General features: G+C 46.8%; 1 protein-coding gene across 2 annotated transcripts in view; it reads right to left on the reverse strand.

Annotated features, from left to right (window-relative positions):
* CDPF1 (cysteine rich DPF motif domain containing 1) overlaps positions 1–20835 on the reverse strand; it is a 191301-nt gene that overhangs the window by 61565 nt on the left and 108901 nt on the right. For both annotated transcript variants that reach the window (XM_086952760.1, XM_086952759.1), the window contains exons 2-3: positions 8660–8830; positions 8418–8539 (exon numbers count right to left, since the gene is read on the reverse strand). In XM_086952760.1, coding sequence (XP_086808886.1) covers positions 8418–8530 — 113 coding nt within the window. In that variant the 5' untranslated portion in view covers positions 8531–8539; positions 8660–8830. The remainder of the gene's footprint in view (positions 1–8417; positions 8540–8659; positions 8831–20835) is intronic.

Genomic DNA, 20835 nt, shown 5'->3' on the forward strand with positions numbered 1-20835 from the left:
AAACACATCCAATCCCCCTGCCTGAGATGTGGATATATCTGGTGAAGCGCCAACATGCGAAACTTTTCTTTTCGGACATGCAGATTGAGTGTTCTCAAGTCCAGAATGGGCCTGTATTCTTCCTTTTGGCCCTTTTTTCTGACCAGAAAATACCTCGAGTACACTCCTTTCCCCCTTCGGGACACCGGAACTCTCTCGATGGCTTCTTTCTCGAGGAGTGTAGCTACTTCTGCCTTTAACCTTTGTAGCTGGTGGCTTGATGTTGACATCGGGGAAACGTGTGGAGGTAGACGATGGAAACGAAGACAGTACCCATTCTGCAGCGTAGACAACACCCATCGATCTTTTGTGATGGCCTGCCACTCTGTCCTGTGATGCGCAATGCTTCCCCCCACTGGAGTGGGTAACGGCGCTGGGGGAAGTGAAGACTCATTGCTTCTGCTGAGATTTATTGAAGTTGTTGCCTTGGCGCTGATTTCCATTTCCCTTGGAATTGCCCTTGCCTTTGTACTGTGCCTTTTGCTGGCCCTGCTGGTTCTGGCCTTTCTGCCATTGAGGGGTTTGAACCCTCTGCTTCGAATAACCTTTGTTGTTCGAACGAAATTTCTTCTTGAATTCCTTTTTCTTCTCGAGTCCCACCGCTTTGAGAGTGTCCAACTCGGTCTTCATCCGCTGCATCTCCTCATCCGCACTTGCTCCAAAAAGAGATGTGCCTGAAAAAGGAAGGTTTAGGATTCTTGCTTGAGCCTCTGGTTTTAATGCTGTGAGGCGTAACCAAGATGTTCTCCTTGCTGTAACTCCGTGCACATAGCCATGCGCAGCCAGCGTTGCCCCATCTGCTGCCGATCCTATAATCTGATTGGAGACTTGACTGCCCTCCATCAGAACCTCCTCAAAGTCCTTTCTATCTTCCTCAGGAAGTTTTGCGGTAAATCTCTGAAGTGAGTCCCACAGAGACCTGTCATACCTGCCGAGCAGGGCTTCCGCGTTGGAGACCTTGAGGAAAGAGGCTGAGGTGTTACACACCCTTCTCCCCCATGAGTCCTGCACCTTGCTATCCTTATCCGGAGGTACCGTGGATAAGGAAGCCACCGCATTGGATTTTCTTGCCGCCGTAATGATCACCGAATCTGGCGGGGAATCAGCTTTGAGGAACAGAGGATCCTCTTCCGGAGGACGATACTTTTTGAGAATCCTCGCTGTAACGGACTTCACCGTTGCCGGAGTGAGGAAGACTTCATTCACATGTTCCATTATACCCGGAACCAACGGCAACAACGGTTTGGGTGCTGATCTATGTTGCAGGGTTTCGAATATGACAGTCGTCTTGACTTGTGGAGCTGCCATCCGTACTCCCAGTTTCAGGGCTCCCCTGCCCAAGATATCTTGGAACGAGAAAATATCCTCAGTTGGAGACACTCTTGAGCGTGGACTGTTTGTAAGAGTCGGGGAGTACTCCCTGTGAGATCGCGTTCTCGACGAACTTGAAGAACTACGTGTCCTCTTGGACCTAGATCTTCTGCTAGAACGCGTCATGGAACGAGATCGCTCTCTGTGACGAGAATGTCTCTTACTTGAGTGTTTAGAACGAGACCGTTCTCTGCGGGGAAGAGGTTTGTCTCGATATCGCTTTAGGCGATCTGCCGTCTCCTTGTCCTTTGCCCAGTGGTGAAGAGGTCTATTCCACCTTGGGGAAAGATGAACAGAAGGAGACTTGTGGACGGGATCCTTCGCAGGTGTACCTGACCGTGGAGGTTGATCCGTTCGAACCTGTTGCGATCTTGCAGGGGATTCGGACCTCCCCCTATTAGATGCGCCGCTCTGTCCATCCGAGGATCTGCCACTCCGAGATGATGAGGAAGATGAGGAAAGACTCACCAGATATCCAGAGGAAGACCTCGAGCGAGATCTTTCTTCTGCGATTCTCCGTCTCTTGGCAGGGGGATCCTGCACTGGAGATTGTTCCACCTCCGCAGCCGATGCTGAACCTGGAGAACCCAACTGTGGCTCTAGGACATGAGTCTGGTCCAATAAGTTACTTTCCTTGTCCCGAACCACCTCCTTTGATTTTGCAGGAGTAATGTTCTTTGTCTGCGAAGAACTTCTCTCCCTGGATCTTTGTTGATCCCTCGACAGTGGTTGTATCGACGCCGAGCGCCGAGCAGGAAGGCGCTCCCTCGACGTCGACCGTGATTTCTCTAACGTCGACCTCGGGTGGCGATGGCTGTCCTTCGACGTTGAAGGCTGTCTGCTCGACGTCGATGGAGGCTGTTTCGACGCCGATCGCCGTTGATTTGACGGCGACTGGGCGTGCCTCGACTCCAAATGCCACTCCGACGTCGAACGCTCTCGTCCAGGCGTCGACGCTGGCTGCATCGACGTCGACCGATGATGTGTCGACAGAGGTTCCCTCGACGCCGAACGACCATGGCTAGTCGTCGACGGAGGATGGCTCGACGTCGAACGCCGATGGATCGACGTCGACGGAGAATGCCTCGACGTCACAGCATGACGATGCTGTTTCGACGTCATACGGCTCACCGTCTAGCTCTTCCGCTTCGACGGCGACCTGTCCCTCGACGCTGACTGAAGCGGAGGTACCTTCGATGTAGACACTGAAGACATCTTCTTCGTCGCCGTCGACTGCTTCTCCAACGCCGATCCCGACGTCGAATGTGAACCAGTCGGGGCTTCTCTCGACGTCGACCGCGTCTTCCGACTTTTCTGCTTCTTGGGAGATCTTCCTCTCTCAGAAAGCCCATAAGCTCTAATCCTCTCCCGATCTTTAAGAGTCCTGGAAGATAAAACCTGGCAGTGTTCACAGGTTTTAGAGGAATGAGAGTCTGGTAGGCACAGGATACAGACTGAATGAGAGTCAGTCTTTGCCTTCTTCCTTCCACATGAAGGACAGTTGTTAAAGAGAGAAGGCATCTTTGACAGGAAAAATACCTTCTTTAAGTACAAAAATTGTTTAAGCAGCACTCTATGTCTAAAAGACGTCGAGTGAAGACAAAAATTCTAGTAAAAGCTGAATATTTTTTGACAGAAAGTCAAAAAGAAAAGGAGCTGTTTCACCAGGGTCCTGACTGAAGGAGCCGGAAAGAACAACTGACCTAACTGTCACCCCTGAGGCATGATGGGAAGCCTGGGGTCATGGCTGCCTTAAAGGCACGGTGCCAGTTATTGTAAAAATGGTTTCATTTTCTATGATATTGTTTTGCAATGCAGCCTGAGGGCTAACAATGTCTATTTATAAGCAATTTTCAGGATTTATGAGTGGTTTGACTCATTAAAACACAAAGTTCAAGGGTTTTTTGACCTAATGTGTTTTTTGATTCCTTACTAATTGCAGTTCATGTATATGTGTTTGCATTGTTTAGCCTCAGTTTTGTGGCTGCATTGATGTGAGAAAAATGATATATGTACATACATATATGTGGAGCGAGATATATGTGTTTTATACATATATATTTTTATATTGTTTCCGGGGTCCCGCACATGGGCGGGAATATTCAGTGCTTATGACTTTGATGAGGATCCCCTGGAAGAGAACCTAGGTATCAACAAGGCCAAAAATGAAGACCTTGAAGCTAGGTCCCGCAGAAATAACCTCTGCATACTACGTGTTGCGGAAAAACCACCAATATGGGAAGTTCACAACACAGTAGTCCGACTGCCCTAGAGAGCTAGGATCACTTCAATATGATGGCAACACTAGCTCCATATTCCCAACAGAACAATTTGTGAAACTTGCTCTACCTGTGAGAAGAATTGACCTGCAACGGGCAATTCAGTGGATCCAGATGGCTAAAGACTAGGCTCCATATATTCACAGTTGACTGGGCATGGCCGTCTCCGATGACGCTCTTAACTACTAAATGATACACTCTTGCATGGCCCATCGAGTCTTCTGAATAACGTCCTGCTTTCGTTAGCATATCGCCACTAACCCTGGTTCCCCTGACTGACAACAAGGCTGTCCCAGGAACCGGTCCTATTACAGGGCTGGGTATTTGAGCAGTCCTCAAAAATGGGTGTTACCCAGTTCCTTGATTACAATGCGGCTACCTGCAGAAAAACTGCTGCATTACAAATTTTGTCATTGCTTTTGGGCGGGAGTAAATGGAGGGTAAATTGTTACTTGCTGGCCAGTTTGGGCTGCTGGAGTGGGAGGGGTGGAATACAGATACACAACACATTGCTACTGAACGCAACCGGGTCATGGCCCATGGCTTACAACCGGCCGATGCACACTTTTCTTGCTCATTACACCCATAGTGGATGATTGCAAACCAGCGGACACCTCAGCCAGTCCCTCAGTGGTGTAAGGGCATGAAAGGGATTTGGATTATAACCTAGAACATACAGTGACTAATAATACCTGCAAAATGCGCCACATCTTAACATACCTGCAACTGCACCAGATAGATATAGCACTTCCCCGGAAAACACATCTGCAAACACACATGCATCAGCTACTTGCGCGATGTATTGAATGCAGATGCACGCATAATATTCAGCATACGTGTGTGGAGATTCCTATCTGTAAAGGTCTCTCCATCGTCCACTGGGGATATCCACCAACCTGGAAGGGAGAAGCATCTTACTACATGCACTGCTACACGCCCACCCAATTCTACTTTTGTGCTTCTACGTCTCAAACATAAATAGCCCCTCTTTTTTTCTCAAAGTACAAGTGCAAGCTTATAAAGACATAGTGCTATGGGGTGGAGGCTTTTAACACTATTCAAGATCAGATACTGGACAGATCAATGGAGGGTCACAGGCCCCCCATCTTGAGTGGCTGATCAGCTCAGGAATAGTATGGCAGAGGGTTGACTGACTGATATTTGGCAAGTTAGGGCCTGGAGTGTCAGAGAGAGCACATAGGCAACTACCTCCTGATCGGCATGGTCCAGAGTGGACTACTTGAAAGTCACGGAAAATGCGGGGGCATGCACCACTAGCATGCAGGACCTCCAAAGAACTTACTCTGATCATGCCCCGTTCATGCTGGAGCTAGCTGTGCTGGATGGGTACAGTGCAGTGTTTACATGGCGGCTCCTGTGCTGAGCCCTAAGAGACGCGGTATTTCGGGAAGAGATTAGGAATAGATAAAACTCTTTTTTAATATAAATGACAAGTCCATTGACACACCCTTGACGCCATGGGAGACATACAAAGTGGTAATAATGGGTATGTGTACATACAAACAGGCTTGGGTCTTCAATGACATAAGATCCGCCAACACAGGCTGGAAGGCAAACTCAAAACACTGGAGGAGCAATTAGACAGTAATGGTACCTCCGCAATGCTTGTGGAAGTGCGTTATAAACTGACTAGTTCCATGAGGCAGCACAAAGCAAACTCGATCACCTGGGTAGAGAAGCAAAATCGAATATGAAATTGTCCCCCAATTCAGTCATCACCGAAATCACAACCAGCATCTGCTACTCTTTATACCACCTCTGAGATACTGCACAACATTCAGGCTGTTCTATATAAAGCTGTACAACTCTACAGGTTCCCAATCCTCAAAAGAGCTAGATGTGTATTTTGACATAATAGCAGTGGCGTGGCTGGAGTTGGGACACAAACAATATATGGACCAAGTTATCACGGTCGAAGAGATAGCGGAGACTATCCGTGGCCACCACAACGAGAAAGCCCAGGGCACTGACAGGCTCAGGCTGCTGGGCCAATTTTAGAAGGACAACGCAAAGCTGCTAACACCCAAGCTCAGTGATTCCCAAACCGTGCGCTGTGGCTCCCTGGGGAGTCGTCAAACCCGACCAGGTCGAAAAAGTTTGGGAACCGCTGCTCCAGCTGCTGGCAATGTATATGGATGCATATGACATGGGGATATGACCTCCCACCCTCTGTGAAGCACTGATGATCATGCTCCACATGCCGGGCAAACCTTGCACACGCCTAGACTCGTGCAGGCTCCTTTCACTTATAAATAGAGATAATAAACGTATAAATACAGATAATAAATACTAGCCAAAATATTGGCAGACAGATTACTGGCCCTTCTGCCCATATAAGGCAGGTTTCATATCTGCCAAGTCTTCATCACACAACCTGCGTACACTGTTCGCGATGCTACACCACAGAGCCGGACACAGCGGCGGCAGAGTTTTTTCTACATGTAACAAAACAGTTTGACTAGTTAAAGTAGTCCTGCTTTTTTTATGTACTGAAATGGTTGGGCATTAGTGAGCACTTCATATGCTGGATACAGCTGTTACATGCCTCCTCTACAGCAAAGTTAAGACAGAATGGGACCCTGTCTGCCTTGATATGAGCGGGGTTTAGGGGGATGCTGCAGGGATGCCCACCGTCCCCCCTCCTATTTGCACTGGCAATGAAGCCGTTGGCTGCAAGACTGCACCAGCACCATGCAGCGAAAGGTCTTGCGTTCATGGACAGACGGAACCTGATTTCACTATATGCTAAAGATATCACAATCTATGTCTAAAGCCCAGGAGTCAACCTAGCACCCTTAATAAGATAATATTTTCACTTCTCTTCCCTTTCAGGGATCACAATCAACAGGGCCAAGTCACTCATGTCTCTCACAGACTCCACAACACCCTGTGAATTAGACTAGCTACTAGTTTTGGCGACCGGTCCCTTTAGATATCTGGGGAGTCTAATTAGCATGGACCCGCAGGAAATTATAAGGGAGAACTATGGGAAACCATTGACCAAAATTGAACAGGTAGAAAAATGGATCAGTCGTCCCCAGTCACTGGATGGGAGAGTATCCCTTGACAAAATGGTGATACTACCAACATTTCTCTACTTGTTCAGCAATATCCCAATTCCACTGAATGCGGTTTTCTTTTAGTAGTTGCGAACCCAGATGACTAGGTTAGCATGGGCTGCCAAGCATGCCAGGCTGAAATGGGAGACATTGACGCTCCCATACTAGAGAGAAGAGATGGGCACTCCGAACTTCGAACCATATTATCTTAACTCAGTCGCAGTACATACATTACTGGCACTTCCCAACTTTCTGCCAGCCATATCTATGCAATATAGCTGCCACGCATAAAGTCAACACTTATGTCTGAACAGAGGTCGTGCGCCCGGGCAGAGACATTGACACAGCTGAGACTGGACCTGGGCCTGGTGGCATTTGCTGACCAAGGTGGGGCTTCGCCTCATATTTTCTCCAAGTATTCCGTGAGCTTTCAATCCCATGCAAGCACACCATGGTCATGCGGCTACACCCCTTGGGACTTCGCTGCCATGAAGACGTATAACAGGACCGCAGCTTTATACTCCTAAAGGTCACTGCAAGGTAGCGCACCCATAGAGTGTTGGATATTTATCCGTATTATAGGCTCAGGGCATTCTGTAGGGACTTGAACCCGCCCTTTCCACAGCAGTCGCACACATTTGTCCTACTTGACCATGTTTGCACTTCACCCTCCCCTAAAAGCTTAGGGCCACATTAGGATGGCTGTGGAAAACGGGACCGCCTGCGAGCTGAGCGGCGGGTCCCGTTATGCAAATTATGATGCGCCCGCCACACTGCCGGGCGCATCATGCATTTGTAACAGTGCGGCGGGCGGTGTTTACACCAGCACCCGCCGCAATGTGACAAATGCATGTTGTGCATTTGCATACACAAAGCGGCAGGCACCGCGTGGAGCCTGTGGCATTGTGTATGTAAATGCAGGGGGGTACCACAGGTACCCCCCATGTGCACTCCTCACCTCGCATTCACCATGGGGGCCTGCAACGGGCCCCCAAAGTAAAGACCGCATGCTTCGTTGCCGCCGTGGAGAAGCATCTGACCGCACACATCCTAATATGGTTGGCTGTGTCTCGCAGACACCGCCACCATAGACAAGCACTTTTTCCGCTGGTCGACTTCGCAACCGGCGGAAATGCGGCAGACAGATTTCCGTCTGCTGCGGACCCCCCAACCATCCTAATGTGGCGGGGGTCATTCTGTTGAGGATGGCGGGCAGATTGCTACCGCCGGCCTGGCGGGGGCCATCCGCCCGCCATCCTAATGGGCCCCTTAGTCTCTCACATATACAATGAAGCCCAAACGACAATTCACATCGCTCCAACGGCGGCAAGAAGACAAAGGGAGGGCGATCTCCAGGTGCATTTAACCAATGCCCAGTGGGCTTTCTGTTGCACCTAAACTGGATTGGGGGAACATTGAACATGAACTCTGTTAATGTACTCTGCAAAAGCATTTGTGTGATCTGTACTTTTCATTGGTTGTTAATGATCTATTAAAAAAAAATAATAAAAACATGTTCCTCATTGTAAACTCAAAATTCAAACACGACTGAAACAAGATAATGAAAGGGCTTGAAGTATCGTTTAAAACTTTAAATTATAAGTAGAGTTTCCAGTATGAAATCCTTCAAAAGCTTTATAGTACTTACATGACAGAGCGTGTGTTTGGGGGTTTCTGCCCAAAATAGCTATATGGTGCGGTTAACTTGCATAAATGGCATTCAAACATTCCTTTTGGACGGGCCTCTTCACTGGACTCCATTTAAAAATTCTAGGTCAATAAAACACAAAATTACTCCAGATATAATAGTCTGAAAATGAATAGGATCTCTAAATTCCTTAAAAGATTTACTGTTAATCATTAGTCTGTGCCAGACACCAACCTACTTACATCATTGGTAGCGATTAAAGTTGTGAAAGTCTCGAAGTTCTAAAGACGTTGGAAGTCCTTCCTGAGGTTGGTGAACATATTGTAGAAACTTATCAAATGTAATTCTCTTCTTGAATAGAAGCCACTGGAGATCCGTTGTGCCTGGAACACCATGCCAATGCCTTTGATTAACTGATCCACAAAACAGAAGTAGCAATTTAGAAACACTATTATTAAATTCGGGACAATTACCTGTTATGATTATAAGTATAACTAAGCATAGAGCAAATCCAAATTAACATGCATTCAATAAAAGGAAATCCAGAAAATATTTACTAATCGGAATTTATAATAGTTGAATAAAGGGGTAGGCCGAAATTAAACCAAAAGTCTCACGCAATTATTATAAATGGTTTCATACTCCATTTTAGTCTGTTAAATATTATACAACAGGTCTTAACGAGAATATGATAACGCCATGACCCAATATTTACACCTTTCTAGGCAACTATTGGAAACATTTATACTTAATGGCAACAACCCCCTTTCTATTGAACCTGTTAGTTGATGCTGTGCACTCCACAGCTGGCTCGTGGAAAAAGGAGACACCGGGTAATTGCAGAGGATATTATCAATGGAATGTCAACATTCTACTCAATTAACAGATCAGAGATACTTAACAACATATAGCCCATTACTATATGGCTAAATGAACAGAGGAAAATACATCATATTTAACCTTGAGTGATTTGAATTTGTGATCTGGATTCTACAATTAAGGCTATGGAGGAAAGGTCGAGCACACTTGTTCCAAGTCAAAGATATTTAAAAATACATTTGTTTGTATTAATGCCAATTATGCGATCTGGTAATATACATAATATTTCAGAGGAAGAGAAAAGGTAAAAAGACAATGTATATCATTTTATCACATGAAGAGTGTTTATGGGTTTTGACAATCCGATGAAAGTATTTCAGCAGAGATTGAGAAATTAGGCTTGTGGCAGGAAACCGTGTCCTCTAACCAACAATCCTTTTTTAGGTCTCGCCTAGCGACGCAGCGCATGCGCTACTCGCCTTGGCGAGATCTATTGTCGATTTTTCGGCAGAAAGGAGACAGGAGATGTGCACGCTCACGGAGAGGCGATGTGCACGTGCACGCACCCGGACAGACGATGTGCAAGTACCCAGAAAGGCAATGTGCATGTGTACGGCTCGCGTGGTTTGCTTTTGTTTCTCTCGTGTGAGTGCCTTCTAACTTAACAAGATCTCTTGCTGTTATTTGCCTTTTAGGAAAAAAAGTACTTTAATTCGGCTAACACTAGGGACCCTCACGTCTTAATCGTAAACAGTGACGTGCGTGTGTTTGTGCACGTCAACGCGCTTTTCAGCACACACTGAGCAAAACAACATGCATTCAGGTACCTACAGCTCAGCACAAGATGGTATTGTCTACCAACAAATTTAGATTAGGTTCGTATTGTTTTTGAAGTGACCTTTGTTTTCCAATCTTCCTGTTTTCGAGTGAGTAGACTCGTTCCCCTGGGATCTACCCCTCAGTCTGGCTTTGTGTTGCTTCAAAACCAATGGCTCATATGAAAATGCCATTCACCGAGCAGGAAACTGCTTGCAGTCTGAAGAGGTTAAGAAGGCCCCCTTTAAGTTGCAAATATTCAGTGCCCCACTGTGCCAGCTCGCCCTTTAAACTCTCTGCAGCCCTTTCATTGGTGAACCCAGAGGTGGCACTATCCCGGGCAGTGTCTGTCTGCAGTGCTGCAGCAAAAAGATCTTTACATTTATTTTTGGGCGGCCAAGTTGTGCACTAAACTCCACCTACCACCTCCAGGCCAAGTATTAACATTTTTCTCAAAATAAAGATTTACATTATTAGGCGTCTAATCCACTGCAGTGCATGCATTTCTACCCGTGGCCGTCAGCTTTCTGGCTGTGGAACTCTCTCATATTGTTGCTGGATACCCAGCAGCAGGTGCTAGGCTGACTCGTGTAAAATACTGTCATGCTGGCATTTGTCCCAATGACATGAACTCTAAACTCTGAGTGGAGGCACAGAGTACCTGCCAGAGGGAATGTGAAACGGACCAGGTAAGTGGCAAAAGCCTTCTGCATTGTTGTTCTGCCCTTCAAATAGTGACGTTTTACTGGTATCTCATAATCTGCAGTTGTACAAGCAAGCCACTGTGTTGAGCTCACTAGAGAGGAATAGCTTTTCTGAAGAAAGGGCTTTCTTTTTGCAATGCACAGATGTCCATAACAGAGTTGCCCTAATGCTTCAGAAACAGTGTCCACACCTTTTTAGTTTCAAACCATTCTGCAGTGAATGCATTTCATCCTTTGGTGTTTCACTGAAACGTTTCTGCCTGCTCCGTCAGAACAGGAAATGAAACAATAGTTCTAACTACATCTATTTTCCTGTGTGATCGCATTGAATACAATTAGTCATACAAAAATGTAACTTTCACAAGTGAGAGGAATATCAATGGAGTATACAGATGCTCTAAACATGGTGCAGACATACACATTCATTCAGATTACATTTCATAAACACATAGTATGTTGTCGTTTTTGGCAACTATAGAATCCAAGTAATTGCCTAAAGTTCTCACAGTTTTTTATTTGAAAATATGTAATTTACACCACGGTGGTTCCTTAATTACGTAAAATTATAAAGGACTTCCAGTCACTTCAGGTCGTGGCAACAGAAATAGAGAAATGATCTCAGGCGCCACAGATGTACCGTGGACAAGAAAAATTCCACAGCTGCGTGCCTATATGAAATTGCTTATCTGCGAACAAGAAAATTCCACAGCTGCGTGCATAAATGAAATGGCTTATCTGTACGCTAAACTGCTTAGCTATACACTTGGTTTGGATTGCATGCTGTATATCTAGATCCCGCCTCCCAGCTGCTCCTCCCTCCCAGCTACCCTTCAAATGGCGGCAGCTAGGTGGCCGCGCCGCTGGCGCGCCTAAGGCAAGCCCGTCTGCGCCCTTCCGCGCCTGGACCGTGCCCAACGCCAAAAACCCTGGATCCCGGAAAAGCCACGACACCAGACTCCACTACGACGCAAGCAGCCTCCACGCACTCAACGCCGGCCGAAATCACACCTGCTTCCAGGCCACCCTGAAACGGACCCACGGACCTTTCTCCTGCCGCACATGCATCTTCACCTGCGACAGAACCACCAAAGCCCAAGGACTGGACCCAAACTCCTCCGCTGCATACTCCTCAACACCCGCTCCGCATGCAAACACACCGTCGAGCTCTGGGATCTGCTCGACACCTCCGCCCCAGACGTGGCCTTCCTGACTGAGACCTGGTGGAACGACATCTCGGCGCCCAACATCGCCATAGCCATCCCGGACGGCTACAAGTTCACCCGCAGGGATCGAGCCAACGGAACCGGAGGAGGAATAGCCATCGTCCACAATGCCACCCTCAAGGTCGTCACCCACGCAGACGACACCCTCCACACCGCCAAACACCTGCATTTCCGGATGCACACCGACCCCAACACCACCCTCAGAGGAACACTCATCTACAGACCCCCCGGACTCAGTTCAACGACTCCATCGCACTCGCCTCCACGACTCCATCGCACTCGCCTCCACGACTCCATCGCACTCGCCTCCACAGACTACATCCTCCTCGGGGACCTGAACTTCCACCTCTAGAACAACGACGCCAACTCCGCCACCCTGATCGACAGCCTCGCCAACCTCGGCCTCAACAACTAGTCACCGCACCCAGCCACGCTGCCGGCCACACGCTGGACCCCGTCTTCGCCACAGGCACCCACGTTGCCTTCAACCACACCACCGAACTCCACTGGACTGACCACTGCTGCATTCATTTCACCTTCAAGAAACCAACCACGGACCACCGCACCCAACAGCTGCCTCGCCGCTGCTGGAGCAAAGTCACCGAAGACCGGCTGATCACCACCCTTGACCAGAACCCACCCAACGACCCCACCAACCCAGACGCTGCAGCCCGAAACTTCAGATGGTGGATCGACGACTGCGTCAATACCCTCGCCCTGCTCAAGAAACCCTCCAACAGCCACGCCAGCAAGAGAGCCACCTGGTTCACCAACAAGTTCCAGACCTCCAAACTCGCATGCCGGAAACTGGAGAAAATATGGCTCCACGAACGCACACCAGACAACCACGCAGCCCACAAGGACACCATCCGCAGACATCACCACCTCATCAGATTAGCCAAGAGATCCTCCTTCAAATAATGCTTGGACAACAACACACACAACAGCAAAGAGCTCTTCAGCATCGTAAAGTAACTCTCCAACGCCAACGACATCCTGCCCTCACAAGAACTGTGCGACTCACTAGCCATCTTCTTCCACCGCAAGATCGCGGACATCCACGACAGCTTCATCACCCCAACTATGCCAGACTCCGCCTCCCCTGCGAACAACGCCAGCGCCATCCGCCTGACCTCCTGGTCCAACGTCAACGACGATGAGACACACAAGGTCATGAACTCCATCCACTCAGGATCTCCCTCAGACCCGTGCCCACACCACGTATTCAACAAAGCAGACGCAGCCAATCGCACATCAATTACGGAAGGCCATCAACATCTCCTTCAAAACAGCAACATTCCCCGGAAAGCTGGAAGCACACCGAAATCAACGCCCTCCTCAAGAAGCCCAAGGCGGACCATAAGGACCTCAAGAACTTCCGGCACATCTCCCTGCTCCCGTTGCCGGCAAAGGTCATCGAGAAAATCGTCAACAGGCAATTGGCCCGCCACCTGGAAGACAACAACATCTTGGACCCGTCCCAGGCCGGATTCAGACGAAACCGCAGCACCGAGACAGCCCTCATCGCCGCCACAGACGACATCAGGCGCCAGCTAGACAACGGTGAAACATCAGCCCTCATCCTCCTGGACCCGACGGCCGCCTTCGACACGGTCTACCATCACACTCTAAAGACACGCCTCCTAGAAGCCGGAATCCAAGAGCAGGCCCTTGACTGGACCACGTCCTTCCTCTCCGGCAGAACCCAGAATGTCCGCCTCCCACCCTTCCGATCCGAAGCCACCGACATCATCTGCGGCATCCCCCAGGGCTCATCCCTCAGCCAGACAATGTTCAACATCTACATGGCCCCCCTCGCACAAGTGGCCCGCCAGCACGACCTCAACATTATCTCCTACGCTGATGACACCCAGCTCATCCTCTCCCTCACCAAGGACCCACACACCGCCAAAACCAACCTCCATGAGGGAATGAAGGCCGTCGCCGACTGGATGAAGAGCCACCATCTGAAGCTGAACTCGGACAAGACGGAGGTACTCATCCTCGGACCCACCCCCTCAGCCTGGGACGACTCCTGGTGGCCGACCACACTGGAAACAGCACCAACACCAACCGACCATGCACGCAACCTAGGATTCATCCTCGACTCCTCCCTCTCCATGGCTAAGCAGGTCAACGCCGTCTCCTGCTCTTGGTCCAACACCCTCTGCATGCTCCGCAGGATCTACAAGTGGATCCCGACCGAAACAAGAAGAACGGTGACACAGGCCCTCGTCAGCAGCAGACTGGACTACGACAATGCACTCTACGCAGGAATCTCAGACAAACACCTACAACGACTACAACGCATCCAAAACGCCTCCGCCTTACTAATCGTCAACGTCCCCCGCAAAAGCCACATCACCCCCCACCTGAGAGACCTACACTGGCTCCCCGTCGACAAGAGGATCACCTTCAAGCTCCTCACCCACGCACACAAATCACTCCACAACGCCGGACCAGCCTACCTTAACAGCAGACTCAGCTTCTACACCTCCACGCGCCAGCTCCGCTCCGCCAGCCTGGCCCTCGCCGCTGCCCCCTGCATCCAACAAATGACCTCCGGCGGCAGATCCTTCTCCTACCTCGCCGCCAAGACATGGCACACCCTCCCTACCCACATACGGCAGACCAAAGACCTACTCGCCTAAAGAAGACTCCTCAAGACCTGGCTCTTCGAGCCGTAGCAGCACCCCCTCCCCTCAGCGCCTTGAGATCCTCACAGGTAAGTAGTGCACTCTACAAGTACTCCGATTGATCGCTTGATTGATCTGGAATAGACTAGATAATTTGACTGAAAATTCAACTTGAGTTTTAGTAAAATATTGAATTTCTGGCATACTTTAGCACCGATTTCCATTTCGCTATATTTTCTAGATGTGCACAAGTCTTTGTATGAAATTTCATTTTGTTGGTGGTGTGTTTCTAGGCTTTAAGATATAACAAATGTTGAAATGTGAGGACAAAAATGTACGAGCAGTTTAGCAACATTCCATAGTTATTAACTGGCTCATGTTACAAGAAACTGAAATTTAGTTATTGCAAATTAACACATTGGTTGTAGGTACAATACAGCCTGAAAAGTCATAGCCATCTGATGTAGTCGGTGTCATGGTCCCTTCTGGGTTAGCCTGACCACTTGGGAGCTATGACATAGCTCATAACCCTACCTTTCAACACAGTAGTGTGGCCGAAAGCCCCTAAGCCCCACTTCCAGCACACCTCTTTAAATCTAAGGTCCACCCCAAACCAGAGCTCTCCTAATTAGATCATGAGCTGGCAACACTGCTTTTGGGAAGTGAAAACCTAGCACGCGTTGCTTCTAGAACCTAGAGTTGAAAGTGGAGCCTTATTCTAACACCGTCTTTTTATCTGTCTTCCTTAATATGTGAAACAGGCCAGTAGGTCGCTTTTCTAAATGTTCGCTTGGCTGACTGCACTAGTGAATGAATGAATGAATAATCTGTATTGATAGTTGCACTAGTGACTGAATAATCATTCATGTTAGTTTATTAAAACAAAATAACAACAAGCATTGATATAGCCAATCGGTCTTGCCTTTGGGACTTTGTGTTTAGGCCGAATTTTTGGCTATGTTGAGGAGTAGTGTTGCTGCTGTGCATTATGTTGAAACGTTTTAATAAGAAGTGTTAATTATTTTTGTTATTTTTTATAGAAATGAAGAGGACATATATACCTGAAAATCTTTAAAAAAAAAGATTTTAATGAAAAAATGCTTCTTTTTTTTGTACTTGTATGTGGTGTGTAATTATGTTGCATTTCGTGGTATTATTTGTAGTGTATGTTGCATTGAATGTAGTGTATTTATGTAGCATATAATTATGTGTCACTGAGTGGTATTGTTTGGAGTGTATGTTGCATTGAGAGTAGTGTAATGATGTTGAATATAATTACGTGGTACTGAGTGGTATTGTGTGGTGTATATTTTGTATTTAGTAGTGTTTAATTATGTGGTGGGTAATTATGTGGCATTAAGTGTTGTTTGGAGTGTATGTTGCATAGAGTGCAGTTTAATTATGTAGCATTTAATTATGTGGCAGTGTGTGGTATTATGTGGTGTGTATTAATTTTGCATTGAGTAGAGTAGAAGTATGTGGCGTGTAAGGATATGGTACTTAGTAGTATTATGTGTAGTGTATGTATGTTGCATTGAGTAGAGTGTAAATATGTAGAGTGTAAATATGTGGTGTGTAATTATGTAGCACTGAGTGTTATTATATTGAGTGTGTTTATGTTGTGTTGATTAGAGTGTAATTATGTGCTGTGTAAATATGTGGCAGTGAGTGGTAATATGTGGAGTGTATTTAAGTTGCATTGATTAGAGTGTAATTATGTGTCTAATAATTATGTGTTAGTGGTATGTGCACTGTGTTGAAGGTGCATTGAGTACATTGTAGTTATGTGCCTTGTAATTATGTGGTACTGAGTGGTAATTTGTGCAGTGTAAGTTGTTGGAGTATAGTGTAGTTATGTGGCATGTAATTATGTGGTATTTAGTGGTATGTGTACAATTACGGCTCGCTAGACCTGGAATTCACTGTGGCTGTCAGAGGAAGAAATTCCTGCCAGTCAAACTCCTCATCCTCAAAGCAAACATCCAATACTCCATGCTATACCCAGAGAGTCTAGCACAACGCCAGCAACATATATTCTAGACTCCCAAGCAAGCATCCAACTTCATTAGGAAGCACCCATGAAGCGAGAAACCAAGCCCTGGCATGAGGAACCCACCAAATACCGAAATGATTCTGAAGAGGGATGTGCTGGCATCCCGCAAGAGGACAGTTGGGAACCTCCACCCTAGCGCCTCACCACTATGTTACACCGGAAGTGCTAGAACGCCACTCACGGAGCGTGGCCATTAAACAGCCATTGTTTAATCTATAGAAGAGAGAGAATTATTATTTCTTTGAGCGCTGGACAAAGCAGAAGAGATGAACTGAAAATCCTTTGGTGTCCTTGAGATTGGTAGGGGGCCTGCATATAGTAACAGACAGTCCATGCAACTTGACTGAGCGCCCCGTCTCCTTATTCTGTCTGCTTCGTACCGCTTAGCGCTGCGACTCAAGCCACGGTCAGCACGGCGCACTGTTCACTCACACGTGACACAAAAGCGGGTTGAGGCTAATACAGAGGAAGGGCGGGGGAGAAGTATAGAATGGTGAAATAGGGAGAGAGAGACAGAGGTAAGAGAAATGTATTCAACGAGCGAGACATTAGAAGCAGAGGGAGAACGGAAACAGTGAAGGAGATAGAAAGAGAGAGGAAAGCAAAGGGAGCGATAGATGGAGTGGAAGAGGTAGAGAGAGCATTGTAGAGAGAAAAATAAAATCATGGGATAGGTGAGGGAAAGAGGACATCAATAAAAAGATACATAGAAGGCCAATAGGTGAGATAAATTGAGACTCTGCTTCTAACTGCGGACCTGTTGGGGCATATCTGGAGATAATCTGCCTACCTGCAAAGCGTTGGTCTTTCCGCTGTTAGTCTCCCCTGCTGCCGCCCACACCATCACGCGGCCGCTGTGGGGGGAAGACTACAGCTCCAGGACCCTCGGCGGTGACACGCCCACCGCACTGACTCTCGCGCCCGGAGGCGCTCAAAAGGGAGAGGCTCCTCCCGCCTCGCGGGACACGCCGGGAGATGCCCGGCGCAAGGGCAGGACCGTTTGTGACCATTCGGGACTGTACGGGACTGGGCTGGGCCACCCCTCTTGGCTTTACATCACTTTATTGTTATAACATATATTGTGATTTTAAAGGTATAGGATTCTTTTGACCTTTTGTTAACAGTCACCATGGGTATAAGTACTCCTGTGCATACGCGCTCTAGTACTAGACAGAAAACAGGCTCCACCATTCCCCTCCCAAGTTTGACTGCAATAGATAGGATGTTGCAGAAAACTATAGGGGTATTTGTAACAGCAATAGAAAGTACTGAGAGACGTCTCTTGCTTCCCCCAGGAATGTGTTTACCCTTATTTAAACTACAAACACCTCTGTAACATTGGCAAACTCCACTGATTCAATGCTTATGGATTCTAATGCAGAATTTCCAGGGACAGGGAGTAATCATACTATTCCACGATTCCCAAATCCCTTTTTTGAATTTTCTCCCTCGGCGACCAGACTCTCATTAACACCAACTATGCAGCTCCCACATATAAGTGAGGATCCCCCCTCCTAAATGGTGATGTAATTGACCTGGAGGGATTGGATGCCTCTACTAGGGTGGACTCTGACTTAACAGGCAGACTAAATAATGAGAGTCCCCCCCAAAGAACTAGAGGGCAAAAAGCTAAATGTAAACAAACTTATAGCAGGAAAGAACAGCCCTCAAAAAAATATAGGGGGAAAGGTAAAGGTAGTCGAATACAGCGGAAGGTGGTACCTAACCTACCAGGACAAAACGCAGACAAGCGTGAGGGTCAGCAAACCAATGTTGAGGTACACGATAATGGAGGGCGAAGGTCCATCAGGAAACGCTACCTCAAAACCCTGTGAGTTTTTTGACCCATTTAGAGCAGCTAATTTAGAGCAGCTAATGAAATCTTTAATTTTACCCCTGTTGGAAAGAACAAAAGTCCTAGGGAAGTTGGAAAAACTAGCCTTAGCTAACTCTGACCTACTGAAACATCTAGAGACTAATGGTAAACCCATGGACTCACCAAACTCTGGTGAAGTCCTAAATTTAGTTGATAGTGCTGCAAAGCCGCCCCATAACCCAGAAATTTCTGTGACGGAGAGCAACATTCATCCTGAACAGTGTTCTGTTGCTTTAGGGAAGAGAGCACAGGTTGCTGAAAACATTAAAAGAAAGGCGGCTGAGAGGGAGACTATAAAGGACACACCGGGGGGAGGGTGGACTATGGACATTACTAATAGAGATCAGGGAAAGAATATGATTGATACAGAGAAAGCTAGATATCCACGTATCGATCTACCACCACAGTCTATGCCCTATACGGTGGTGATGACGGGGGTTCCTGAATTGAAAAACAACAGAGGTGAATCTTATTTAGAACTGAAGAATAAGGTAGTTTTTTGGCTGAATACCAACAGACCCCTCCCAGGGCATGTGCAAGCTGAAATTCTACATGTCCGTAGAGTAGACTGGGTTGGCCACAAGCAAAAAGATCTCCCTGGGGACTGTATAATAGTTAATTTTAGAGACAGACGTGCTGTTGGATACATCTGTGGGTGGAATAATCATAGGCTGATTGTGGGATCCAAACTTTGGATCTGACTAACTTCTGCCCATCGATGTCCTCTAACTTGACTACATTAAATTCATGGCGGCAAGAGGATCCAAGAAACAGAAATGGGAGTAGATATAATATAACAACATTTAATCGCTATGAAACATTGCAGGGAATGGAGGACATTGATTGACTTGCAACAGACACTTTCCTATCCAACTTACAATATCTAAGACAACCAGTGGTTTAAAGATTGTCCGTGATATTGTAGGCAGAAATGTGGTTAAGGCATGAGACGGGGTTACCCCTGAGGATCCCAAGACAAAAGAACTGGCTCTCTGGAATGACAGTATTCCAGTTGTAAAAGAATTGTCAGGGGTCAACCTGAAGTCTAAGTGTACCAGAGACACATCGGTTAGTCAAATGAATAAGGTAACGTGGTCATTTCTGAGCTGGAATATCGTAGGTTTAAGATCAAAATTGGGAAAGGACAACTGGGTAAATCTTGTGAACAATTATGACGTCGTTAGCCTCCAAGAAACCTGGACTACGTCTCCTGATCACGTTAATGGTTTTAAAACGTATTTCTCCCCAGCTATTATCTCAGTCCATGACAGAGCTACGGGGGGTTTATGCACATACGTGTCTAACATGTTGTTATTTACTAAAATAGAAATTGTTTTTAATAATATGCATTATCATATTCTCAGGATTTTTATTGATAGCGTGTTTGCGATGGTTTTAGTGAATTTTTATAACATCCTGTGTGAGGACCTGGACAAAATTTTGAAGTCCCTAGGGGAAAATATAAAATCTATGGTGGAAGGTAGATCTAGTGAGGCCTGTGTTATATGGGCAGGAGATTTTAACTGGTCCTTGTGTGCAAGAGGAGAGAAAGGTTGATAAAGATTTTAGTCTGAGCCACTTTGAGCACATTAAGTCTGGGGACTATTTAAATGAGGTTATTTTTAGATGTGATATGGGTTTCGCAAACACACTGGCTAGCCCTGAACGTCCATTTCTCCCCACCTTTTGTGGCAGAGGGCTCACTTCAACAATTGATTTTATAATTATGACTGCGAGACACGGGGGTATGATTCAGACATTGAACACCCTTGATAATTCGTTGAGTGATCATTTTCCCCTTAGTTTAGTTCTTCAAGGTAGACCTAGGGCATTAAATGGCAGAGATATGTCTAAAACACGAACAAATAATATCTCGCTAGCAAGGAAAAATGGGTACTCTTTAAAGTGGACAAAAATAGTCCCGGAAGACTTTCTTCAAAAACTAGTAAGGAGTACCATGCCCCAGTTTTATGCCTGTACAGATTTGAATATCGAAGATGCTGATTTTGTAATAAACTTCTTATTAATTATCTCACAAATTAAGAAGCTACTTTGGGTTGAAACAAAAGGTGTTAAGAAAATTTCAAAGAGCTGGTTTGATACGGCCTGTACCAAGGCGTATTCAAACCTAAAACATGTCTTAAATGCACCCGTCAAAGATAGTAACTTAATCAAGGATTGTAGAAATGCCTATAAGCAGGCCCCAAAAAAGAGAAATGATCTTTTAAAAAAGGAAGCATGGGACACTTTGTGCGAAGCATCACTAAGCCGAGATACTGGAGAGCTGTAAA

The sequence above is a fragment of the Lissotriton vulgaris genome, chromosome 1_2 (genome assembly GCF_964263255.1).
Source record: "Lissotriton vulgaris chromosome 1_2, aLisVul1.2, whole genome shotgun sequence".
Lineage (NCBI taxonomy): Eukaryota > Metazoa > Chordata > Amphibia > Caudata > Salamandridae > Lissotriton > Lissotriton vulgaris.